General features: G+C 39.0%; 1 protein-coding gene across 1 annotated transcript in view; it reads left to right on the top strand.

Annotated features, from left to right (window-relative positions):
* Positions 1-25,069, top strand: part of ANKRD55 (ankyrin repeat domain 55) — a 49,420-nt gene that overhangs the window by 11,738 nt on the left and 12,613 nt on the right. The window contains exons 5-9 of the mRNA XM_074855953.1: positions 2,868-2,928; positions 6,527-6,655; positions 18,336-18,520; positions 20,236-20,403; positions 22,134-22,798. Of these exons, the coding sequence (XP_074712054.1) occupies positions 2,868-2,928; positions 6,527-6,655; positions 18,336-18,520; positions 20,236-20,403; positions 22,134-22,798 (1,208 nt within the window). The remainder of the gene's footprint in view (positions 1-2,867; positions 2,929-6,526; positions 6,656-18,335; positions 18,521-20,235; positions 20,404-22,133; positions 22,799-25,069) is intronic.

A 25,069-nucleotide genomic window follows, 5' to 3' on the forward strand; every position in this document is an offset into this window, starting at 1 on the left:
GATCCTCTTTGTCTCATTGCAGCCTATGGTAAGAGGAAAGTTTAACAAATTTTGATTTGTACATCTAAAATTCACTCAAAAAACTCTCCTAAGTAAATCATGTCTGGAGGAATAGGAAGGCATTAGAGACAGGTAAAACATTCAGTACATGCAAAATGCTCATGTGACTTAATCACTGAGTCTGCAGTTTTGCCACTGTTGCCATATCAGACCAGCCCAGACCTCTGTGTGTTTCTGCTGAACTTGCTCTTCAGCCTTTTTTAACAGCTTTATTCATTTTTCACGTTATCATTGCTTTTCATGCGTCACTTGGAGAATATGGTTTGAGGTTTCTGAAAAAGTACAAGTCACTATTATCAAGCAAAGCCTCCACAGAAAGAAGGCAATGTTTGTACAACACTGCACATGCTGCTACTTGAAAGGGAATGGTAATCTACATTATCAGCAGCACACAGAGTTCCCTAAATGTTTTTCACATTGTCCATGGATATGGGCAAACCTTTGCTCTGCACAGGAGTTTCTAGTTGCTCAATTCCTTTTCCTCTGTCTTGTCTCTGGATTTGCCCCATGCCAAGACATGCCTGGAGCACTGAGTGGAAGGCTTTTCCATCACAGTTGTCACTGTGTTGAATCCCATATAGTTGCCAAAGAAGTATATGCAGTAGCCATCTATGAAACATTTTTTCAGTCAAGTTTGAAAGCTGGCAGCCTGCTGCTACAACCTAATACGCTAGAGGCAGCACATTGACCACATGAAAGACAGAGATGGTGATCAGCCAATTTATGTATTGATTTATGTACTTCAGTGCATTCCACAGAGCCTAAGAGAAAAGGTGGAAAAAGAATACATGGACTTCCTGATCTATGCCTTTAAGAGTAGGTATCAGAGAAATCTCAGCTGCATGGCTGAATATCTACATATTTGACTGGTAGCACTTATGTTGTCATAATATTCTAAGGACGTAAGTGAGCCAAAGTTTGTTGTGGATAGAGGTTTTACACTCAGAGAATGAGATTTCCTTCACATAGACTTGTTTCATTGATTATATCTGAGGTTAAACTACAGAACCATGTATCAAAATATAAAACTATGTGATAAATGTGTTTTACAAGCATATTATGGTTCTCTCTCTGCTCACCAGTACGTTCTTACCCAGACCTGTTTTCAGATACTAAATTTCTGAGATTCTGAGTCATTGTGCCAAACAACCACAAAATGTCTCTTCTTTTTTACAAATTATTACCAAACTAATCACAGCAATCGTAAAATGTCATCCTTTTCAGAGTTCCTATAGTATGACTCCATTATGCCATTCGTTGTGTGATCCAGAAGAGGAGGTATAACACCCCTTTTTTACAAGTATTTGTATCCATATGCAAATGCATTTGAAATCCAAGCAAAGCACTGGGATCTGCCCAGTCTTCACCCTTTTTAGGTATATTCTAGTTAGAAAAAAATTAAATTTGGACTTCTGGCACCTGAAGATTGCGTTACCAATGGATAAGCTTTTCACCGGCAGAAGTGCCCAAATCAGGCCTAAGCAACTGTAAATGTCTTTCTTTCAATAATTTATATTATCTAGTTGTTTATTACTGGGTGGGGGGAACAAATTTGTCATGCAACATAATTTCTTAGCTTGATCTGATCCACACACCTAAGCACAGTTCAATACAGAAAACATAATGGAAGTTGTTGAAGATTGTCCTGATGAAAAGCAACAAAATATTTTCATTCAGTTTCCTGTGCATGGGAAAAAATGCATGGTTATATACATTTAAGTGTGCATTATCTGTGCATTTATCAGAGTTCCTCCTTGACACTTCATCATCTTGTCCTTGCAAAACAGCATGTTTTTTTAATTGTCCATGTTTTGAAGGTTTCTATCAAATTCACACCTTCAGATGAGCCACAGATTTGCATTATGATCTTATCTCAGAATCCACTAAGGATATAGTTTGGTTTTTTTTTTTTTTAAGGATATAGATTCTTTTGCTAGAATCGTAAGAACTGTACATTCACATTAAATCTATGCTATGTGGCTTTGTTACAGCCTGTGACAGGATGGTCCTCTTCATTTCCATGGTCCACCCATATATACAATTCGAACACTTAGCATGCTACTATAAAACACAACCATCTTTGCCAAACCTATAGTAATTTCAGAACATCTTCATAAGATACCAAAAGGAAAAGAAAAGCAAAATTCATGCAGTGTTAAAAATATTATTGCACTTGAATAATATTTCATGTAAATATTTTATTGTAACTGTTCCCTCCACCAGAGGGGAGTGTTTGTAGTCTGATATTCTATAAAATGTGAACCAATGCATTGCTATATTTTATACCATACAATGGACCTATCCCAGCAGACACACAGACCTTGTAAAATACTACCGGTTTGTGTGTGTGTAAATATTTAGTATGCATGCATACACAAACACACACAAACATGTACACAGCATCACATTACTCCAAGTTAAGGAGAGTGAAAAATCCTTTTAGAAACTGGTCATTAGCATTTCTATTTGTTTAAAACTTTATAAAACAGGATGACAATTAATTATTAAGCTACCAAAAACTGCACACATGTATAGTATTACATACTCTGATTCTAGCCTGGCAGTAAGCACAATTCTTCCTAGTGGATCTGCTTTTAATTCCTAGCACTAAACTTGTGTTGTTACAGTAAGCCATAAAGTCCTATTTGCTTTTCTAGTATGACAAAGCTCAGAACTAAGATTCTGACCTGTGCCCATCACTAACACTGATTTTTCTTGAAATTGCATGTTTTACTTTTCAAAAAATGTCAGTTTTTCAGGTTTAGTCAGGAGTGCAGCACACACTGATTATGTCATTGCTTCTGCAGGCTTCTGAATGTGCTTCTGCAGCAGTCAAATCTTGGTGAAATTAATCATCAGGACAATGAGGTGAGTGAGTTTGTGCTACAAGTCACAGTCCCAGGCTCTGGGGGATACAAGTCATACTGTTCAGAAAGAGTTCACTGTACTATCAATTTTATGATGAGACTATGCACTGGTCAAAAATTTCTGTAATGCTTTTGCTGAACTCTGCAAAGCATTATCTCATTTTTCCTACTATACATGATGCACCTTGAGGCAAATAAACCTTCTCCAGATACCACCAACTATGAGGTACCTTGAATCAGTCTCCTGACTCACTTACCAAGACATTAATTGCTTTTGATTCTTCTGAAGTTAGACATTGTACTAAATCTTCACCTTTACCAATCATCCCATCATTAAATTACTGTTCTCAAGAAAAATATCGGAAAGCTGGCATTACACAGAACAGCCATGGAGCTACAAAATTTTATGCTATCCTCTGATCCTTAAAGAATTGTGCCCTGAAGATATATATATAGTAGAGACAAGAGACTGTTAATGTCCCAGATGTATTATTCTCCAAATAGAAAAGCTGAGACACAAAAGAGACTTTGGATGTCTTTTCATATGTTTCCCTTCACTCGAACAATTTCTCAAGGATGTGTCTCTTCTCCATGGTGCCAGAACCGCCACAGGGTTGTTCATTTTCCCTCTTCCCATGAACCTTCCTCATCCACTGGATGGTTTGCAGACCCTGCTCACAACAACTTAAACCAGATGTATAATTTGTCTTGGTGTAGAATTATGTTGCTAATGAATCACATGGAACCATGAATCCTAATTTCAAGCTGTAATGTTTTGCTGTAATGCATCACTACATGCAATTTGGAACTTTTAGTCCAGCTCACTGTCATTTGGCACTGAGAAGATATTTGTTCAAGTGTCAGTACTAATCCCTGAATATTCATGTTTGCTGAAAAATGTGGATCCTCACAAATGATTTCAGCTAATAGAGCTGTTCTCTTGGCATAAATAAAACACTTCAGTCTTCCCATCTTACACTTGAGAGTAACACCCCAACAAACACATGAACGTGTAAACAGTAAGAAATACATCTGGAGGTTTCATAGTTTCCACAACTGTGTCTTTCTGTGGCTTTACTTATGAATCCTATGAAATGACAATGTGAAGAAACATTCCCTGACAAAACCTCAAATCTGGACAAAACAAGTGCCACACTGTATTTCCCACAGCCATTTCTTGGTTTTATTCTTTTTATGTCCCTTGTTGCTCCTTATTTTTTATAAATGTGCAATTGTTTGGCTGTCTCACCTTTAGTACTATATTCTGCTGGATCTTCAGCTTTGATAGTTCTGATATCACTCTCATGCTTCCTCTCACAAACAATAGCCTATCTACAGATGCCACTCAAGGACGCCATGCACAAATCAGATGGGTGCGGGCTAGACAGCCATTGCCTGCTGCAACAGGCCCACACATGTGAGCTGCTGCTATAACCAGCTCAATGCTCGTTGCTCAGTTGGGTGCTCTGAAAGGGCACGTGGAATGTATGCATTATTAGAAAAGAAATAGAGAACAAAACAGGAAGCAGCATTATGCTCTGTCTGAATCCTTGGGACACCCTTGGTACACCCGCACCTCAAATGTCGGCTGTAATCTGAAAAAGGATATACAAGAAAAGGAACAGAAAAGGACTACAAAGATAGCAATAGTTGTAGAGTAGCTTTCTTTCATGGGCAGGCTAACAACTGGAACAAACTAACTACAATAGTACTTTCAGCTTGGCAACTATGTCAGACGGATGATATAATACAAGTCCATGACATTGCAAACTGCATAAAGATGAAAAGAGAATTCTTATTAACTGGTTCCTACATCTAAAATGATGGGGCACCTACAGAAATTATCAGACAGCAGTTTTAAAGAAAATGAAAAGAATCACATTTTCAAAAAATGTGTTACCCTGTGGAGGTCTGGGTGTCATAGGAAGTCTTTAGCCTGATTACCCAATGTTAGGTGACCGTATATCATCAAGCCTTGTTTCTTATATTTTCTCCCTAAGCATCTGCTGCTGACCTCTCTGAGCTATGAACCTGTACTAGAGAGTTCTTTGATCCCTATCCACAGTTCCACAGTTCTCACACTCTTATATTACAGCTGACTCTGCTGGCTACCACAGCAGAAACAGAGAGAAAGTTGATTTTTCAGGGATTTTTTTTGTCCATATCAACAGACTGAGAGTGGATAACAGAAAGCTGGCCTGGTACACTGTAGCTTTTCCTCTTTCAGTGATTTTTCCTGCTCTCCAGGACGAGGGGTGAGGACACATTTCTCAGGTGGAAATCACTTCACTGAAGCCTCACTTCACAGCACTCACAGATACCGAGTGTCCATCAACAGTACTAAGTCTCTTGGGTCAAAACTTTGGTCTACTGATGTCAATGGTAGAGCTCCCATTAATTTCAGTTAGGGCAGGATTTTACCCTTGTTTTTGGTTTTACAAAACCAAAACTCCTATGATTAAGCTTTGCAAACCCTAACTAAAACCAAAACTGCTTTTGTTTAACTGCTCTATTTTGTCATCACCTATGCTTAAGCCATCTGGGGACTTGAAAAGCCTTATAAGATACCTGATGTGTGAGAGAAATTAATGTCAGGGCATTCAAGCTTTTAATTAGAAAATCACTGCTTACAACTTCCACTATTAATGCACTGATAAGCTCTCTGCATCAATGTTTTATAGCTCATGCCTTCCCTGAGTTGTTGTCAATTGGTTTTATGGGGTTCTATGTCAAGTTTTAATTTCTTTTCCATTCTATGTTTTCTGTTTTTTATCATTTTGGAAACCAGGCAAGACCCTTGAAATGCATTTTCCCTGATAAGAGACAGTAAACAACACCTGACCAAAGTAAAACGTTACAACATCTGAACAACACTAGCAATTTTTAAGAAACACATTGAATGAGTAACTTCATACAGAAAACCTTTAATATGGATGTAGAGTAAAATATAGGTGTATATAACAATGATGATGAAGGTGCAAATACAGGCCATGAATTCTCTGATCTACCAAAGCCAAACACAGCTAAGATGGAATGAAAATGCAAGTCAATAACTTATCATTTGCTTTGCTTTCTCCCTAAACAGTAAATATGTTTATATTGTGACTTTTTTTGTTGACATCACTGGGCCAGTTCCTTAGCTTGCTGATTAGAGCCAGCTAGAATACTAGCTTATAATATTTATTTTGGATCACAGATAAGGACTAAAATAAACATCACACTATGTCATGTCAAAGCACCAGTCTGAAACAGGCTTTTCTCACAAACTCCAAACTGAGCTCCTCCAAACTGAGCAGTGAGGAACCATCCCATAACTGCTGTGGTCCTGACCACACATTATTTATAACAGACTATAGTCACATATGAAAGAAGCATTCATATTTGTATCCATTTTCTGTAATAATTCCAAAAAGCTAATTGTTTGGTTCCCCCTTATAACTTCATTAATTCAGAAGCTGTTACTAATTATTCCAAATCAAGAGGGAGAGGGAAGTCTGTCAGTCCCAAATGGTTTCAGAACTGTCTAGCTTATCTAACCAAGACCTGAAGGGCACTTCTGTGAGTGACAATTATTTGCTCTCCTGGTTTGTGGCTTTCAGGGAATGACTTCACTTCACTGGGCTGCTTTCCACAACAGGCCCCAGCACACCCAGACTCTGCTGCACAAGGGAGCAGACCTGACTCTGGTGGACAAAGACTTCAAAACAGCTCTGCACTGGGCAGTACAGGTGAGCCACAGCCACGGTTTCACCAGGCAGTTGCTTGAGCTGAGCTGGCTATTGTGGTGTCCTAAACACTCCAAACACAATTATTTTGGCCACTAACAGTCCCAGCATTTTGCCAGTGGGCACAGATCAGGGATCTAACATCTTCTTTAGAGAGCAAGGCATATTTACTATAGTCTGAGCGCTGCTGCCCTAAACAAAGTTATTTATCTCACTTGGACTATGTGTATACTTCATGTTGAACTCATGCTTAAATATTTTTGCTAAATCAGGGTTGCAGAAATCAGCGTCTTAAACAATCTTGCCAAAGGCCTTTGGGACTAAAATAATGTAAACACTAATTAAAACTTATTTAAATAGCTATAGTTGTGAAATAATTAGCTGAAGGTTGAGGACCTATTTCTCTGGAGATTAAGGAAGACAAGGAGCCAAACACATTTCCTGTTGAGCTGTATGTTCCTATCTCCCATGCAAAAAAAATGTCAAATTGCTAAAAATTACTCAAGCCATCATTAGAGAAGAAAAACAGAACATGGCATTAAACACTGTATTATGCAATTGGTAGTAAGTGGTCTAAACTGTAGTGTAATTTACCAAGTTATGCCTGAACTTTACGGCAGAAAACTTCCCAGATGGAATTATATAAATATGTTTTTACTTGCTCACTTGCCATAGCAAGTTCTGGTATCAATGTTCAAAACACCTGCACACCAGAGAAGCAGAAATAGAACTTGCATGAAAATGCAGTAACATTTTCCTAGAATGACTAAATATTTGCATCCTCACCTTTTGGTCTAAGTTCACTCATCTTAAAAAATGTGTCAACAAAGAAATTTAAAAGCTCTAAACTGCCACATACTATATTTGTAAATGAGTAAGGACATCTAGAACAAATAACCTGTTTCCTTCAACCACAGCCTCCCACAGGTGGTTCGTGTAGAATAGGCTCAACTTCTGTTTTTCTAAAGTAGAGGTATATTTGGACCTCTGCAACTGGTATTATTTCAACACTAGTTTTGTTCTTCTTTAATCCTAATCAGTCTGAAATTGGGCTACGTCCCTTGTTATTTTGCCTTGTTAAATAACATCCCTTTGTTATTTTGGTATCTACTCCAAAACCTCTTATGCATTTTTACTAGGCTTACTCCAATGCAGGCTGCTTTCAGTGGGAAATCTCTGAAATTCACGCAAGCTCCTGCAGGCTAGGGAGTTGTCTGGATCATAGCTCTGGGAACAAGCTGTCTCTCAAACAGAAAGACAAAAGGGAATCCCCTTTGTATCAGGACCATCAGAGTACCCCTCATACCTTAATCTTTCCATCATTCTGTATTTTGTAAATTTTATTATTTAATTCCACAATTAAGTCCTACCTCCATTTTTCTCTCACAAATGTGCAGAATAACGCTTGAGAATATGGGAAATTAAAACTGCATAAAACCCACTTGGCTTCAGTGGAGGTAAATCACAAATCCCTCTTCTTCCTTTAAAATGCTCCCAGAAATCAGAGGAAATATGTGCAGGATGACTCCCCTTTTTTAATTCTTGAGAGATTCTTGCTATGAAGCCTTATAAATTGCTTCTTCCATCCACATACTTCTCCATATTCTAGGTCCAGAAGGGGTAGTTGAAATACCAGATCATGCAATAGATCTGTTAATATTTCTCTTACTCAAGCTTGGCAAAGAAAAAATACTTTCTGCTGCCCTATTAGGCCCAGGAGAAATAGATATTCTGGACAAGCATGACTTTCTCTGCTGTGACAGAGAACAGCTCTGCTGGTTAGCATTATCATTATGTCTAATAGCTTCTTCCATGGCTACCAGAAAGGGGATATTTTTCCTTTAAGAGTTGTGTGAATATCTTCAGAGCACAAGTGACTCACAGAGCTCAGGCAGTACCAGCTGCAGGGGTTGTTTTGGACTGAATAGGGCCCTGTGTTTAATTTCATTTTTTAAAAATGCAGCAAGTGGAAGACTAGGCACTGCACAGAAACTTGTTTCAGAAATTGCAGGAAAGAGGCAGTTCGTGCACACTGGGCTGAAACACAGAGCAGGGCCACATAAAAACCATTGCCTGCCATTCGAAACCAAATTCTCAGGCATGTTTCACATGAAATAATTGTTTCACACTGGCTGCTTCAAAAACTACGTTTGGTGCTTGGTCTCCCATCAGACAAACGGTGGCTGTGGAGTCCCTGCCATGTAACTTAGACAGACCTTGTCCACTCTTCAAAAGCTCAAACCTCCTGCCACTCAAGTTCACACCTTCAGTGCAAAAATGTGTTACATCGGTGTCAAAAACACATATCATTCTGGTTTGAAGTGAGAATATATCATGTCACATCTTTTACACACGCAATATTTTTAAGAGCTGGTACAGATAGGGCTATATTAGAAGTGTTTTAGGAGGTATTTCTCTCCTTTCATTGCAGCCAGCAATAATTGCTGTAATCAAAGGAAACATCTTCATACCAGAAAACTGTTAACTGATATTGAAACAAAGTGTATAGCTGTTCTAACACTTCTAGATCATGGCATCATTGAAATCCTAGTGAAATACAGTATATTCTTTACAATATATGCTATCTTACTACTACATACTGCTGTATCATAATAGTATTAGTAGTACCTTGGAAATAGCCTGGGAAGATTGGGAGTCTTCCTGCAACGCCTTGCCAGTTGTCATGATTTTTACCAGAAGTTTCTTTGTCTCTTTCTTAAAACTCTGGTTCCCAGTCATACGATTATATAAAAATATCAGCTTTCATTTAAAGAATAAACAAACAATCAAACAAAGATTTCTTTTAAAGTGAAGAAATGCAAACCTCTAGGGATAAAAAGAAGGCAACTAAAAAGAAGCCATTAAAAATAATATTCTGCCATGTGGAATTGTGCTTATGATTTTTTTATAGGTTGATTCAGAGTGCAAAGTTTTAAAAAATTATGAGCCTGCATATTTGCTTCATAGCAACAATGCAATTATTTCATTCCCCTGTTTCCTGAGAGCAGAGCAAAATACCTGTATGTCTTAAACACATTGTAAAAGCAAAGCATAGGCAATTATTCATTTGTGTTTGGCTGAGCAAGCCTAGTGGCCTCTCTGTAATTACCTGAAAGGTGAGAGCACACTTAAATCTCAGGATCTCTAGGAACGAATTTCTGTGTTGCTTCAGGGCATCTTGAGGACACAACTGGCCACCCCACCAGGGCAGAGGAAGGGGCCAGGGAAGGCAGTGATGGCTCAGGGCCAGGGTCTCTCCTAGGGGATCACTGCGCTCTTTCTTTCTGACCAGCACTCCGTTTTTTTATTGTGGGCTGCCTTTTCTTGGAAGAATTCAGAGAGACTTCCAAAGACTTCTTAATTCTTAGTGGGTGTTTCTCCATGGCAGACATGTCTGTTGTTGGCATAGGCCAGAAAAGGTGTATTTGCTAGGCACAGTTACAGTCTGATTGGTTTCAGGCAGATTTCTTTCACTGCAAAATTGTACTTCTTTTCTCCTTGTTTCGTACAGTTTTCTAGAGATAGCTAGAAAGGGAGGGTAGTGATTTCTTTTTTTATGTCACTAAGTTTTGAAGACAATTTTGACTCTTAGCAAACAAATGAAAACAGATCAATTTGCATTTTTAAGCATACCCTTAAGAAATCACTTTCTTGTGTAAATATTGTCATTCCAGAAAAGGTACAGCTGTTTTTCGTGAAGGCTGAAACACTGCATAGCAGCAGGGCTCTACAGTGAGCTGTCAAGTTGCAAAACAAGGAGGAAGAGAGTTCGCAAATAGTTTTGAGTAAGAAATAAACTTGCTCCAATACCATCAGAAGAAACATTTGCGACAATGTCTGCAATAGCAAATGAAATGTGCTTGAGTCTTGGGTCTAGCACCAAGACCAACTATCACAGGACATCCTATATCTCTGCTGACAAACTCTCTCTCTAAAACAGGATGGTCATATGCAGACCACTTATTGGGAATGGTCTGTGGCCCATGCTAGCTCCTGAACTAAGTCCAAGAACTGGTGGGGAAAGTATTAATTGACCCAAGGCAAAACCATGCCAGGAGGGATTTCAAATATTTTACAGTACAGGATTTTAAAACAGTCAGCTGAGTTCCAATGCTCAGGGATGCTCCCTAGTGCTACTTAGTTTTTTTACACAGCTCTAACCTGATTTTCCACTTTCACTGATGTCAGTTCATAAGCCAAAGCCCCTTTTGTGACTTGTACATGGTACAGCAGTATGGATATGCAAACTCATCGGTACAACCAGATCATCAGAAAAACTGCCTTTACCTGAAATGATTGACTGTTAAACAGTAAGTCCTTCAAGTAAGAACATGCTGTTGATAATGTAATTATTCATGTGAATCAAATTTCTAAGGAAATTAATTGCAGAACTCCCACTGAGCTTAGTAGGAATTTGTCTCAGGCAAAACCTGTAAGTACAGGGTAATTGCCAGACCTCTTCCCAACACAGTCTGTGTCTAACTCTACAAGTGGATGCCAGAACATGAGTAATGTACATTCACCCCACTTTTTGCATATCTATAAATGTCCTGATCACCTAAGCCTGACAAAAAGGCACTAGAAGACAAATGTTTCCATTTCTCTGATAGTAGTAAGGAATAAATCCTTATTCTACTGCGGAATAAAAGATTACTTCTGTTTCAAACCACATAAACAGCTCATCTAGAGAAATCGGTTCTCACAACAATGTACTAGCAGGGAAAATCTGCCAAGTAATTTTAGTCATAGCCATAGTCATTTACACAGTAAATTATGTGCAATTATTATAGAAGACTCCAAGTGAAAATAAATTCTCAGAGAGATTTGGCCAGTATTTCATGCAGTTTTTTGTTTGAGCAAAGAGAGGGTAAGAGAGGCAGGGTCATATGATAGCCAGAGAGGTATGCCTCCATGGCTGCCTTTGTCATTTGGTAGCTTTTTCCAACACCCACTAAGGCTGCTGAGAGGGTAAATATTTTAAAAACACCATGTCCCCTATTTGTACCAGAGGCAGCAGTGCTCTGAGGACCACAGCACAAAGTATCCTGTACAACAACAACACATTCTCTTTCCAAGAGTACCACAAAGTCAAGCCAAGCTGAGTCGCTCTGAGTCTGCAAGAGACACTGTCTCAGTGGGTGTCTGAGGCTGAAGCACTAGGGTTAGGAGAAGACAAACGAGCTTCTCTCTGACTTGGCTGAGTCTCACCAATGTAACTACAGCGGCGTCAGTAGAGTTGTTGTTAATTTATATTGGTTTGCCATCAGAAACACACCCTGCGAAGTGCCTGGGCTGCATCCAGGCAACTTCTGGCAAAGTTTCCCTGGCAGGAGGAAAGCTGAAGATGGTGTTACGGACTGTTCCTTTCCTCAGCACAGGGTCCAGTTGTCTTTGTCCCCTGAGGGCAGAGAAAGCACAGGGTACTCTGAATTTTTGCACTGGTTCTCCACTGCCAACACAGCCATCTTGGCAGCCAGGGCATGGCAGCAGTGGAGGTAGGGTGAACACACTTCCGTTCCTCAGATTTCCCTAGCCTGCAGTACAGAGGGGGGATGCTGGAAGTCCTTAACAATGAGAGAAAGCTCCCATGTGTGCAAAACTCTTCAGCAACCCAAGTTGCCAGCTTCATGGACATTTCTCATTGCCCAATGTTTGCTGCAGACTAGAAAGAACAGCATCTCTGCTCTCGAGTTTAGCATTCTCCATGTTTCAAACAGCAGACACTGCATCTACAAGACGGGGATGTGTTGTTCTGATACAGCCTTAATATCTGATTCCAACCAGATGTGTCCTCACTGTTAATGCAACATTAACATTTGTCTTGCTCTGATTCTGGATGAAATTCTGAACTTGTGTTACAGCAAAGGTAATGACATAATACATTGCCATGGTGCTCTGAACATGAACATGAGGAAAATTGCCCTTCAGTGAAATGAATTCCCTACGAAAAAAGATGGACTGGAGGAACAGTTCAGTTTTGCCAGTCTAGCTGTAACTGAATGCAGGGCTTCTGCCAGCAAAGCCTTGAGTCAAAGATCAACCCCAACCCAACAGAGCCATACGGGAAGAGTCTGGAGAATGGTTTTTGCTGTCAGTAAATACTGAATTTCAGAATCACAAAGGAAAAAAAGGTGACTTTGAAAGGAAAGACATAATTAGCAATGTAATAACCTCAACTGGAGTTATAAAAGAAAAAAAGTCCACAGATAAGTTATTTGTTCAAATTTTGCTATGGGTTGCTCAACAAATACTTGAAATGGCTCATGTTTCTTCGTTTCAGCAAAAGAGAAAAAGATCTTTCCTTTTTTTTTTTTCTATAGGCATGTTGGTGTTACAGTCAATTTCATAGTAAAATATGCTATGTGTGTCTGTTTCTGAAGAATAAGAGGAAAGATAAAAGGGTTGGGACACGAGACAGCATTCTGTAACATAAAACTGAAACAGCATCCAATGATGCACAAAGATGGTTTCCAGAAGGAAGACAGAAATACTGATGCAAATTTTATTTCGTCTCTAGTAATTTATGCTGCTTCTGTATAAGTTACCTCCCAGAGCAGCACAATGGGAATAGTATTTGCTAGTTGCTGTAGAGAGGAGTGAAACAATGGTTAAAATGTCAAGCCATTCAGGGTCAGAGCAGAAGGACATCAAAGACAATGTCAAAACTTTGGATTCACACGTGTGGAATTGAAAGAGGAGGGAATGTAGAATAGAAAACACAGACAGCCCTAAATTACAATGCTAATGATAAGAAGCAATATCAAGAGCTGCTAGTGGGGAAATTCCATACAGCAAAGCTGGCTATAGATATCAGAAAGCTTTAAACTGCACACTAGTACAAACAGACAGAAAATACAGGTGAACTAATACAACCTAACCACATAATCTCCAGAGACATTCACTTGGAAGAAAAATACTTCATCATGGTTTCCTGAAAACCATTAAGTGGTCCATAGCTTATCTCTTTCCCACTCCTACCTCTACACTACTGGTAGCTACAAGCCAGCTTAGCAGACTCCCTTCACATGATTCTTCTCTTTAGCATCAAAGTATCTAGTTAATTAGAGTATTCTGGGAAGGGGAAAACATTAATCCTCTATACAGTGCAGTGACATGACCTGACAGAACAAAATGCAACATTATGGTAGAATACTACATAAGTGATAATAAACTTCCCAAGTAAAATTATCATTCTACATATCAGTGGGACATACAAAGGGCTGAAGTATAAGAACAATAGCTGTAGTAACAATGAGGATAAATTGAGTAGACATAGGTGAAAATATTGTCAAAACCAAAAACATGTCCCAAACTTGCAGGATTGTCCTTGTGGTATTTGATTCAGTGGGTACTTCCTGAAGAATTATTTTCTTATTTTGAAAGCACTGAGAGATGCAACTATCAGAAGTTGGGCTTTTTATTAACCAACCTAAAGAAAACAGAGTTGTAATCAAGTGACAGTGACCCTGTTTAGTGAATTTGTTGTTTGCCACTGTCCAGAGATGACACAGATGTCAGACAAAAATTTGCATAAAGCACAATGAGAGTTTGCGGCTCCTGGATGAAGTCTTTAGAACATTTCTTATTCATGAAGTAAGTTTAATTTAGATGAGTGATCTAAGAAAGAAAAGTTCACTGAAGAGACTGAATAATGGGTGAAAGCAGATAAAGGTGTGAGATGGAACAAAAGTGTAAAGCAATCTGGGGGGGAGCCCTACAGAATTATATAGAAACACATAGCAAAAATAACAATCTCTGAGAACACTGCTGAAAAGAATTTGAATACAAAAAGGGAAGATGAAATGTAGGGATACATACAGTAAAGTTACAAAACCATGTAATTTTCCTATGGTAAATTTACCACTGAACATCCTGGTCTAACAATAGTACTGTGGTCCATGGTAAATTTACCACAGGAAGACTACATTTTTGGTGACCTCAGCTCAAAGCTATCAATCTAAGAATAAGGGCAGTGTAAGCGTTTTAAGAGAGTTTTTTGTGTAATTTAAAAAAGCCAAGATGAATGTAAAGATAAGAAGGCACTCCTAAGAAGAGAGACCTGGAAAGCCATAGAGCAGTTGGCCAGAGATCTTTTTCAGCAAAAGGTTCAAAATATTAGGAAATATCCTTTGATTATTGAGAAAATGTAATTAACAATTTGACTGAATTGTTAAAACAGGACAGAAATTTCATAGCTGTCTTCAAAGCAATTATTACTTCCTCAGATAAGAAGCTATTGGGTGTAGTATGTTTGAATGTCAATTAATCAGTTTAATACCATGTAGTAAAACACAGAAGTACTGGAAAAGTGCCAACAAGATAAAGTTCATCACATGGCACAGAAAGATTGTTAAGCAGGTGGTGAATAGGGTCATCATAAAAAGTCCAATTTTTGTCCCTTTTTGGGTTGAGTGGTACATGCAATTTTAATCACACTGAATGATGTCAATAGCACAATTTGTATAAGCACAACCTGCTATAATGGACTCAGAATTCAATCCAAAGAAAGAATGTCACAGTGCGGAAGAAGGAGTAATGCCATCAAAATCAACCCAGGGATGTATATCACACATCATATATTCTCTATCAGCCACATTCAGGACAATTCAAACAAGCTTTGGAGATGGACACCTCACAGACAGTCCAAACAGGGATTTATCATAATAATGTTTTCATTTGTTGCATAATGAGGTGACAAAATACAGAACATGTATATAACCCACAGCTAGAACCAAATTAGAGGGACACCAAACACTTCATAGGTCAGGATGAAATTCAAAATTATTTGATAAATTGTAGGAATGAACTGAAATTAATAAAATAGCACTGTGTACAGAACTGTGAAAAATTAAAGCTGTCTGCACAAAATGAAGAGTTAGTAGACTAGTAGGCTAGTGGATTACAGAGTGAGTAGGAGTTTAAATTACAGTGTTGATACAAAACACACAAACACCATTCTGGGATGGATTAACAGAAGTGTGATACATGGTGGGCTACAGGAAGTAGCAATGTCATTTTCAATGTCAGGAGAGAAGCCTCAGCTGGATAATTATGTCATTTGGGGTGTCATGGTTGAAGAAAGCTGTAGACAAACTGGAAAGAGGCCAAAAGCAAGCACCATGTATGATAAGTGGGTTGAAAAACTTGACCCATGAAGAGAGGTTGAAATGGTTTGTTTAGTCTAGAAAATGGAAGATTGGTGGGAGATGAACAGTCTGCAAATGTATAAAATGCCAGTAAGAACAGTGGGAAATTTCTTATGCAAGTGCTAAGAGTTGTGCAAGAACATTGAGGGACAGAAACTGCAGGTGCAGGATGTGGAATTTGGACTTAACAAGACAGTATAAAATTAGAGGAATAGTAATGTCACTAGAACATGAATACAGAAATAGTAATATACTGCATGTTAATAATTTTTTGTATCAAAACTAACTTGGAGAAGGATGGTTTATTGTGGTAGTACTAGATGTTTATAGTGGTAGTACTAGAAGTATATAATAAACTTCCAGATTTGGTTAGCCATGAATGTGACTAGAGGTTTCTCTGATGTTAGTGACCAAAAAATGTAACTGAGAATTATGCTAGAATGGAGAACATTGACATTTGGCATAGGGACTGGAGAATAAAACCAACAATTATTCATAGGATCTCAGTATTCCTGAACATGAAGATCAACACTCTTTTTTCATTAAATATTCAGACAACTATAAATTAATAACAATTTTAACATGGCTAATGAGGATGTTATAAAATCCCTGGTCTTAGAAAATAAGCTTGGATGGCATGATCCGGAGCAGACTCTAAATTAAACAGGTGAGTAAACAAAGCATACATGCAAAACAAAATTCCTGATTTCCAAGGGACATAATTTGGTAAAATAAGGGAACTCTCAGCTGGACTGAGAAGCTCTGGGACCAGCAGGTTCCAGGGACCTGGAATGTATCCTGTCAATGGTGCAAAATGTAGCAAGAATCAGTATCCCAAGAGCAGAGAAGAAAAATGTGTAGAAGAGTCTTGAGATACAATGGTTGACTACCCATCTTTAAAAGATATGTTTAGAATCAGTAGGCATCTTACAAAATAACAGGCAAAAGTACAGAGAAGCAAGACAAGTTATATCTCAAAATCAAGAAGTGAAGAGTAATAATTAAATGTTGAATAGGGGAAGGAATTAAATTACTTTCAGGGATAAGTCTTGAAATCAATCTTACTTAATATTTTCATGATAACTTGGCACAAAGTACAGGGGCTTTCTGATGAAATCTTCCAATAACAAAAGAGTGGAAGACATTAACAGAAAAGAATGGGGATATCATATAGGGGAAGCTGGATCACCTTCAAGTCTAGAGTAATACAAATGTGACAAAATTGAATAGGATAAAACACCTAAGTCATGCACTTGGATACTAATAACAGAAGGTCCTCCCTAGAAACTCTGTTCAGAAATTACTATGGAAGAGAAGTACTGAGGTTTAAAGGGTTATTCCAAAATGACTAGGAGTTTCTAATGGGACACAGCTGTGAATAAGTCAAATGCTGTCTGTGACATGCCAAAAGAGGCATTTCTAACACAAATAGGGAAGAGCTAGTGTCACCTGGCAAAAATGTCTGTGTAAGGCTAGGTACTATTTTAATCATCCCTCTGCAAGGATACACAACTAAAACACAAAAGGACAAGGGTTAGTAGGCTGATGAGAGAAACAGAAAATATATTTTACAAAGAAAACTTTAAAGACCTTGATTGATTAGAGTGGCAAGAGAACAGCTCAGAAGGGATATGATGCTTGTCTATAAATACATCTGAAGAACAAATACCAGTTAGAGGAAAGAAGTATTTAATCTAAATAATAATGCTGGCACTGAAACAAAGGGATATAAATCAGCCATGAGTATGAATAGGAATTAGAGATACTAATCATTAAAGCAAACATTGAACTGCCTTCCTTTGGGAGTAATGGGGACAAAAAACCGAATTCTTTTTAATGTGCACGGTAAGTTTATGAAAGGGATGATGTAACATAGCTGCAAGTGATTGCAGGGATTGATTCTGATGATCTAGAAAGATCTTTCCAGTCTTGTGTTTCTATGTTGTTATAAAAAAATCATAAATTCTTTTTCTCTGTTTCCACCAAGTTAGAATATAAAATGTTCAGAATCATCTGCAGGTTAGAGAACAACGTTAACTTTCTACTAAGACACTGAAGCACTGGAGCAAACTAGCTAAGAAAGTTTTCAAGGACCACTTGAACAAATATTTGACATGGCTTTTCTAGGTGTACTTCGACAGGCTTACAGAAGTGGGTTGGTCTTTTGAGGTCCTTTCCAACCCTAAATTTCTATGAGAAAATATAGGCTTGTATCTTTTTGGACTCTGGCTTAGCAAAACAGCAAAAACCCTAAGTTATTTCTGAAAAAGCTGTTGAGTAATTTACACTCTGTAACTTTTGGAGATATTTGTAGTGGCACATTATTTATTATTTTTCCAGTGTTTAAGTGTTCTAGGAAATTCATAAAGCAAACCCAATTCCCAGCAGGAGATTGGAAGCTTTGGCTTTCACACCTGAGGAGTCTGGTATACACAAAACAAAATAACATTATTGTATTTAGCCTTCTCTAGCAGAGAAAATGCAGTTCAGTGTGAGCTCCATTGTAAAATTATTTTCTTCTCTGAACTTCCTCCCAGAGTGGCAACAGAATTCTGTGTTCCATCATTCTGGACCACTACCAGGGACCATCAATAATAAACTATGATGATGAGAATGGCAAAACATGTATGCACATTGCTGCTGCTGCAGGCTACAGTGATATTATCAGTGAGCTGGCTAAAGTCCGGGAGTGCAACCTGCAGGCCCTTGATGTGGATGACAGGTAACCATGGAAATGCTGAAACTGAAATTGCTGCTTCCTTTCTATTAACCTGAGACTAGCTCTGTTTATTCTATAATCGTTTCCTGTTTCACAGACCATGGCCTAGTTAATGAACTGCACTTACAGAGAACCATGCTTGCTCAGAAACACTGCAGAGCAGTCTGGCTCACATGTATCGTATCTAGTGTAAAAACTAACTAGTAAGAATGTTATTTAGCTTTGTGTTTCTGCTAGGAAATGATAAGATCATGTGTGAAAGGACTTTGTGACCACTTGACTTAACTCCTTCCAATCAAAAGTGAACATTCTTTTCAAAACAATAGAACAGGATCCTACAACTTGAAGCTGGGATCCTGCTGCTATTTGTATTTAAGAAATGGCAATGTTCCCTTGCTGCATTCAAGATGCTTACACAGTATTCCTATAGGACCAGGGGACCTTCTCCTTCAACTCCAACAAGGCATTTGAGTCCTTCCAGGATGAAATCCTTATAAGTGCAGAAGAGTCATCTTCTTTCTCTTTTTCACCCCACACCTACCTCCCTTGGAACTTTGCTCATAAATTTATTTAATGCAAAGAGAACCAACTGACTGTTCGCATTGATTATCCTGCTCAGTGGAGAAAAGCCAAGGTTTTCTTGGCTTAGGCCTTCAGGTACTTAAAATAATAGCATTCTTCATGGAAAAGTGCAATAAAATGGAACAGAAATAAAACCAACAGGGTTCTGGAGAAGTTTCTAAACGTCAGTAAAATGTAGTTGAGGAGGCTGCGTTTCTATGGAAAGAAGGGCAAAGGGAGGAGTTTAACTACATTTGAGAGCTCAGTAAGACATGACCTCCTATTACATGTTCTCAGATATTTCCATAGAAGGTATTATACTTGAAGAGGGGAAAAGATAAACTGTTCACTATAAACACACAGTAAATTTTCATTCTCTTGTGTTTCTGACTGTACCCATCTGAAGTCACTGGGACTGTAAAGAAACAGGCAGAGAAAAGTCAATTTTATTTTTTATTATTGCACAGTTTTCTTATGGTGTTTTCTGTGCTTTCAGATTTTTCACAAGAGCAAAATATTACAATTTGGAAACTGGACAAAAGTTTCCAAAGACAAGGCGCAAAACTTCTGCCAAGGAGAAAATCAGTTTGATTCTCCTGCACAGATTCAAGACAATTATATCTGCTCCAGTCTGTGCCCACCAAAGAACACAGAAACTGGCAAAGGGGCAATGACAGTCTGGTAGATGTGTCCAGTCCTTCACATTCAGCTGGGGAAAACTTCTTCTCCTATTACCCTCATGGAGAAGCCCTGAGTCAACCATTGCTAATTGTGTTTGGTGTAAAGATGAGAAGAGCTTGTCCCTATGCAGTGGACACTACAAAGAGTTTTTTCAAATTCTGCTCTGAAAACTTCAGGCACTCCTCCCACTCTGCAACCCCAGCAGCAAAAGAGATGCTATTATATAGAATGTATAGGCATTCTGAAGACCCATGTCTACTTTACAGCTAAATAGATGCACATAGATAGATGCCAATCTATGCCCTTACTGCCACCAGTGGCAGCTACATCAGTGTGGGATAAGTTCCTGGAGAATACCTTAAAATGGATGTAATGAATCTGGACAAATAGCGTAAGAGGACACCGCACTATATCATTAATAGTTTCGATAGTAAATATATTAATCTATTTTAATGATTTTCCCCACTTTTCTGTAGGACGCCTTTGCACTGGGCTGCAGCAGCAGGGAAAGCTGACTGTGTGCAGACACTGCTAGAGCTGGGGATAGACAGCAGCCCTCGAGACATCAATGAAAACACTCCTCTGACATATGCAGTGTACTGTGGGCACACAGCATGCATCAAGCTGCTGTCTCAGGAGAGCAGGTAAAGCAAAAATTTACATCTTGCTCACATGTTGCCACTGACTAGAAAACAAATTGATAGCTTTTTGTATGCTACTGAAGGGTTTAAGCCTTGGGTGATGTCTCCTTGATTCATATGCAATACTCAGTTCAAGTTTTCCACCAAAATAGCAACATTAGAATTAGTCATCTTCTGAAGACTCATCACTGTGGTTACAGTGGTAATCTGCTGATAGCAGAGGGTTCTGAACCAAGAAGATGTGAGTATAGCTCTTGCTCAGTCACCTTCTCAAAAAATTTATCTTACAGAAAATTTCAGCCCTCAGATACATGCCTTCCTCTTTTTTGAAATCTCTGTGCACTAGCTGTGTGTTCATGTAATCAGACAGAGGGATAGACTGAACACAAAGGCAGCTTCACTATATAGATAATAAAATTAATTTCAAGTTTTCATCCTCAGGGTAAGCGTTTAGGAGTGGTTTCCTAGCCTTCTTTAGTTCTCTACCTTGATTGTCTCTTCTTATTCTGAGTTCTTCTCTGTTAGAAAGTATAATGATTTTACTACTGCTTATGATCTTCCTCTCTCTTTGTATTTCTCATGTTTCAGCAGCTGTCATTGAATTAACTTCAGTTCTTCAACTTTGGTAAATGATCATTCACTTACAAAGACATTTATCATCACACTTCTTTGTGCTTTCCCCTTCTTTCCAGTCAGCAGCTAGTACTATTTCCTGTGTTACAAATTGTGAGATGTGGGTAACATTACCTCTCCTCCTCCTCCTGTGCTTTGCCTGTCTGAGTAGGTCTGAAATGTTGATTAGTCAAAATCTCATCTAAAAACCACTACAGCACCAGTGTAGGTCATTATCTTGACAGATCTTCTGAAACTCTCTGGGATTCTTTAGTACAGTCAAGGCAAGGCAAGGCAAGGGGAAAGGGGCAAGATGAAAGTGGAAGATGAAAGGGGAAGACAAAAGTGGAAGATGAAAGGGGAAGACAAAAGGGAAAGGGCAAGGGCAAGGGCAAGGGCAAGGGCAAGGGAAAGGGAAAGAAGGAAAAGCAGGGAAGGAAGGGAAAGAAGGGAAAGGAAAAGAATGGCAAGGGCAAGGGCAAGGGCAAGGGCAAGGGAGAGAAAGGGAGAGAAAGGGAGGGAGAGGGAGAGGGAGAGGGAGAGGGAGAGGGAAGGGGAAAGGGAAAGGGAAAGGGAAAGGGAAAGGGAAAGGGAAAGGGAAAGGGAAAGGGAAAGGGAAAGGGAAAGGGAAAGGGAAAGGGAAAGGGAAAGGGAAAGCAAGAAAAGGAATGGTGAACTAGTGCCTTTGTTACAGCGTTAGCAATGGCTGTGCTGTTGGAAATAGCATTTTCCAAATATGACATAATACAAAGACCACTTGGTTTTAAAGATCCCAGCACGTTCTTCTTATTGTTATTGGATCTTGCTTCACCATTAAGAATAATGATTCTGCAGCTTGTAGATGCTGAAGCCAGAAAAGTTTGTTTGTCTTCCTGATAGCTGCACTGAGTCTACATTAAGATGAGTGCCAGGCAATTAACCCCACAAGAAAGAGTGAAGTAGCACGGTATAATTTTCAGCCTTTGTTAATTATAAACTTGGAGTCCTAATTTCTGCCTCCTTGAACCGCCCCACTCAGGAATATATCTGAACAATATATACCCCATTTCATGGGCTAACACAGGCAGTATCTTTTTCATTATTTGGTAATAATGATATCACATTTTGATTTGTGCTTCCAGTAGATCTGAGACAGTTCATCAGTTTCCCTCCCAGAACAACAGACTCCTAAAGAAAGAAGGACGATTCAGTATGCTGAACCACATCTTCTCTTGCAAAAAGAAGAAAGATTATCCAAAAACCAGTCAGAAGGAGAGAAGCAGAGACCAATATCCTAGACAAGAGACCTCAGAAGTAGATGACATCATCACAACTTTTGATTGCATTATGGACACAAACTGCAAAGACATTCCAGATGAGTGTGTGACCACCGCTGACTTTAAAAGAAGGAGCGCAGACACAAAGTACCTCATACCAGAAAAGAAGCAACCAGAGTGTCAGGGACTTCTGCCTATCAGAACCCAGAGCCTGCCCCCAATCACTTTGGGAAATTCCTTCCTAACTTCTTCCCAGAGCACAACGTCAAGCTTCTCTTCCAGCACCAGCACCCACCATTTTGCATACAAGTCTCAAAAGAGTAGGAGTGAACACAACTTGCTGGTCCACAGAAGCAGCTGTCAAGCTTTGTTGGATGATCCCTGGAACACAGACTCTAACCAACTACTCTCCTACAAAGTCTGTACTAGGACTCCTTCAGACAAACTGATAAATAGCTTAAACTCTGATAGATCTCACCACGTGCTTTTGTGCCCTCCCCGCCTTCCCTCACTTCCCAGTTCTCCATCAGGTAATTTAATTCTTCTCTATCTCCCAAACCCTATAATATCTACTGATGTGGCAAGCTGAGTCAGAAAAAATAGGTAAGTCTGACCCATGACATTTCTATTTCTTTAATATGTTTTTCTCCCTGTATGTAGTAGCAATCACAGAGAGCATATGGACAGGACATCAGCTGATAGCTGAAGCAAGCTGCTTAGGTGTGGGAAATAAGAGATTTAAGTAAGTCTGATGAGTAAGCAAAAAGGCAGGTAGTTCGGAAGCATGTAAGGTACCTTAGCAAGGTAAGTGCCTCCAGATTATATATGTGCTTTGTGAATCGCATGTTAACACCCAGTACTATGCCGGCTGCCTTGTGTCCACATTTAGTCCTGGAACTAGATGTGCAAGGGAACAGTACTGCACTCAAATCTCTAACTGTGCTGAGAGCTGCTTCTGGATCCACAGGTAAGTCCACATGTGCCATGCTGGACAGCTCTGCACCATGCCACTTTCCCCTTATATATATATTCTGACTCCAGGCTCTAGTGTCACCCCTTCCCACTCTTCCCACCATGACTGCCAGCTCTTTGGTCTAATGTGCTGTTCTTATGGTTTCTCCAAAGCTGAATTCAGGTTACTAGATTTACGGAGATGGAGTAAATGTTTTTATGTTGTGGTTTGGAAACTGTAATGCAACAGTAATGAAGCAGAGCATCAGAATTCTGAAGTAAACTCAAAACCAGGGTTTGGCAAAATTTGGGATCTAGTACTTTGTTTGACTCACATCCATGTTTAAATGATCTGGCTGGCTGGCTGATCTGCATGCTGGAGTTTACTTCAACATATCAGTGTCTCCAACTTCAACTCCTTTGGGATTAGTTCCATGCCAGAAATAAACACATCTAGAATGCTTTCCAACCCTTGTAATTTCCAACTGAAAATGAAGCAAGCAAAAGCAATCCCCAAACTTACCAGTACACCATTACAAGGAGTAAATATTACACAATAAGTTAATCTACCCTCACCCCAACAGACATGAGCTGTTATCCTCCAGTGGAAAGAGGAGTAAACAGAAACCCTGTCTGAGAACCCTCAGTTAGGTCAGGTCACTATCTGAGCTTGCATGATAGTGCAAACGGTACTGACTTGTAAGCAAAGGGACCTATAAAATAACAAATCTTTGTTCACATCTCTAATAATGAGAATAGACGTGGCAATTTCAGAATGACAGGTCTGGAAAAAGTCTTTCAGGGTAAAAAGGAGCTATTCAAAATGTTCCCCTTCCTGAACATCAGGCCATTTTCCTGAAAGCTTGATAGACCTGGTCTATAGGTGTCACTACTTTTTCACTGTGCACTCTTCAGCTATTCATTCAACCATACAAACCCCAGACTCCACATGGCTAGCAAGGATTGCTCCAGCACGACTCTTTCAACACTGAACTCTCCAAGGTTCAGCTCACATGTGGAAGACAAGAAAACCTGCAGGGCTTCTTTACAACCTAAATATAATAAGGTACAGTGAGGCTGAGATATCTGACATCATTCATGTTGACAGTAGGAGGAGGAATGAACTCAAACTGGATAAACCAAGCCTGAGGACAACATTGGGGAAATATTTCTTGGTGGAATTAGCTAGACTATAAATACATTTGATGTGGAAGTAACTACCATGTTATTTAAAGTGTGACTATCTATTTTCCTTAAGACTAGAATACTCCGTGGTTAAATCCTCGTTTGCTCTGGACAGAAGGACAGGTGATTTTCTATGAAAATCCTATGACAAAAAATTGCAACCAGCTGAGTCAGGATGGACCCTATGCATCCATTCAGTGCTCCATGATCTGCATGGGGACTCAGTATAGAACCAGCAGTCTAAATGCATGAATGAGAGCAAAATTGTATCAATTACGGGAAATCTTCTAATTGTTACAATGGAAGCTGTATTTGTATGTCCAATGGAAAAGTAACTCAATTTATCTCTGAAAATTTATTATCTCCCTCGGAGAAAAAAAAAGCCTGAGTCTGCTTTAAGCCCAGTTCTCTGTGCACCACCTCCGTTTAACAAAACTTTCCAACAGTAAAAAGATTCTCGTAGCTTAAAAAAAGGACTTCCACTGAAGCATGTGAATTAAAAACTTATAAGGAGGCAGAGAGTGTCTGACAGGAATACATTGCACAACCCAGATACTGTCTAACATTTCTTCATGATAAAAAGATCTGCTTATCCCTCTTCACACCTATGTGTGTGGTTTAAATCTGTCTCCCCTGTAATTAAAGCCACCTGACTTGTGAATGAG

This window comes from Strix uralensis, chromosome Z (genome assembly GCF_047716275.1).
Source record: "Strix uralensis isolate ZFMK-TIS-50842 chromosome Z, bStrUra1, whole genome shotgun sequence".
NCBI classification, from domain to species: Eukaryota; Metazoa; Chordata; class Aves; order Strigiformes; family Strigidae; genus Strix; species Strix uralensis.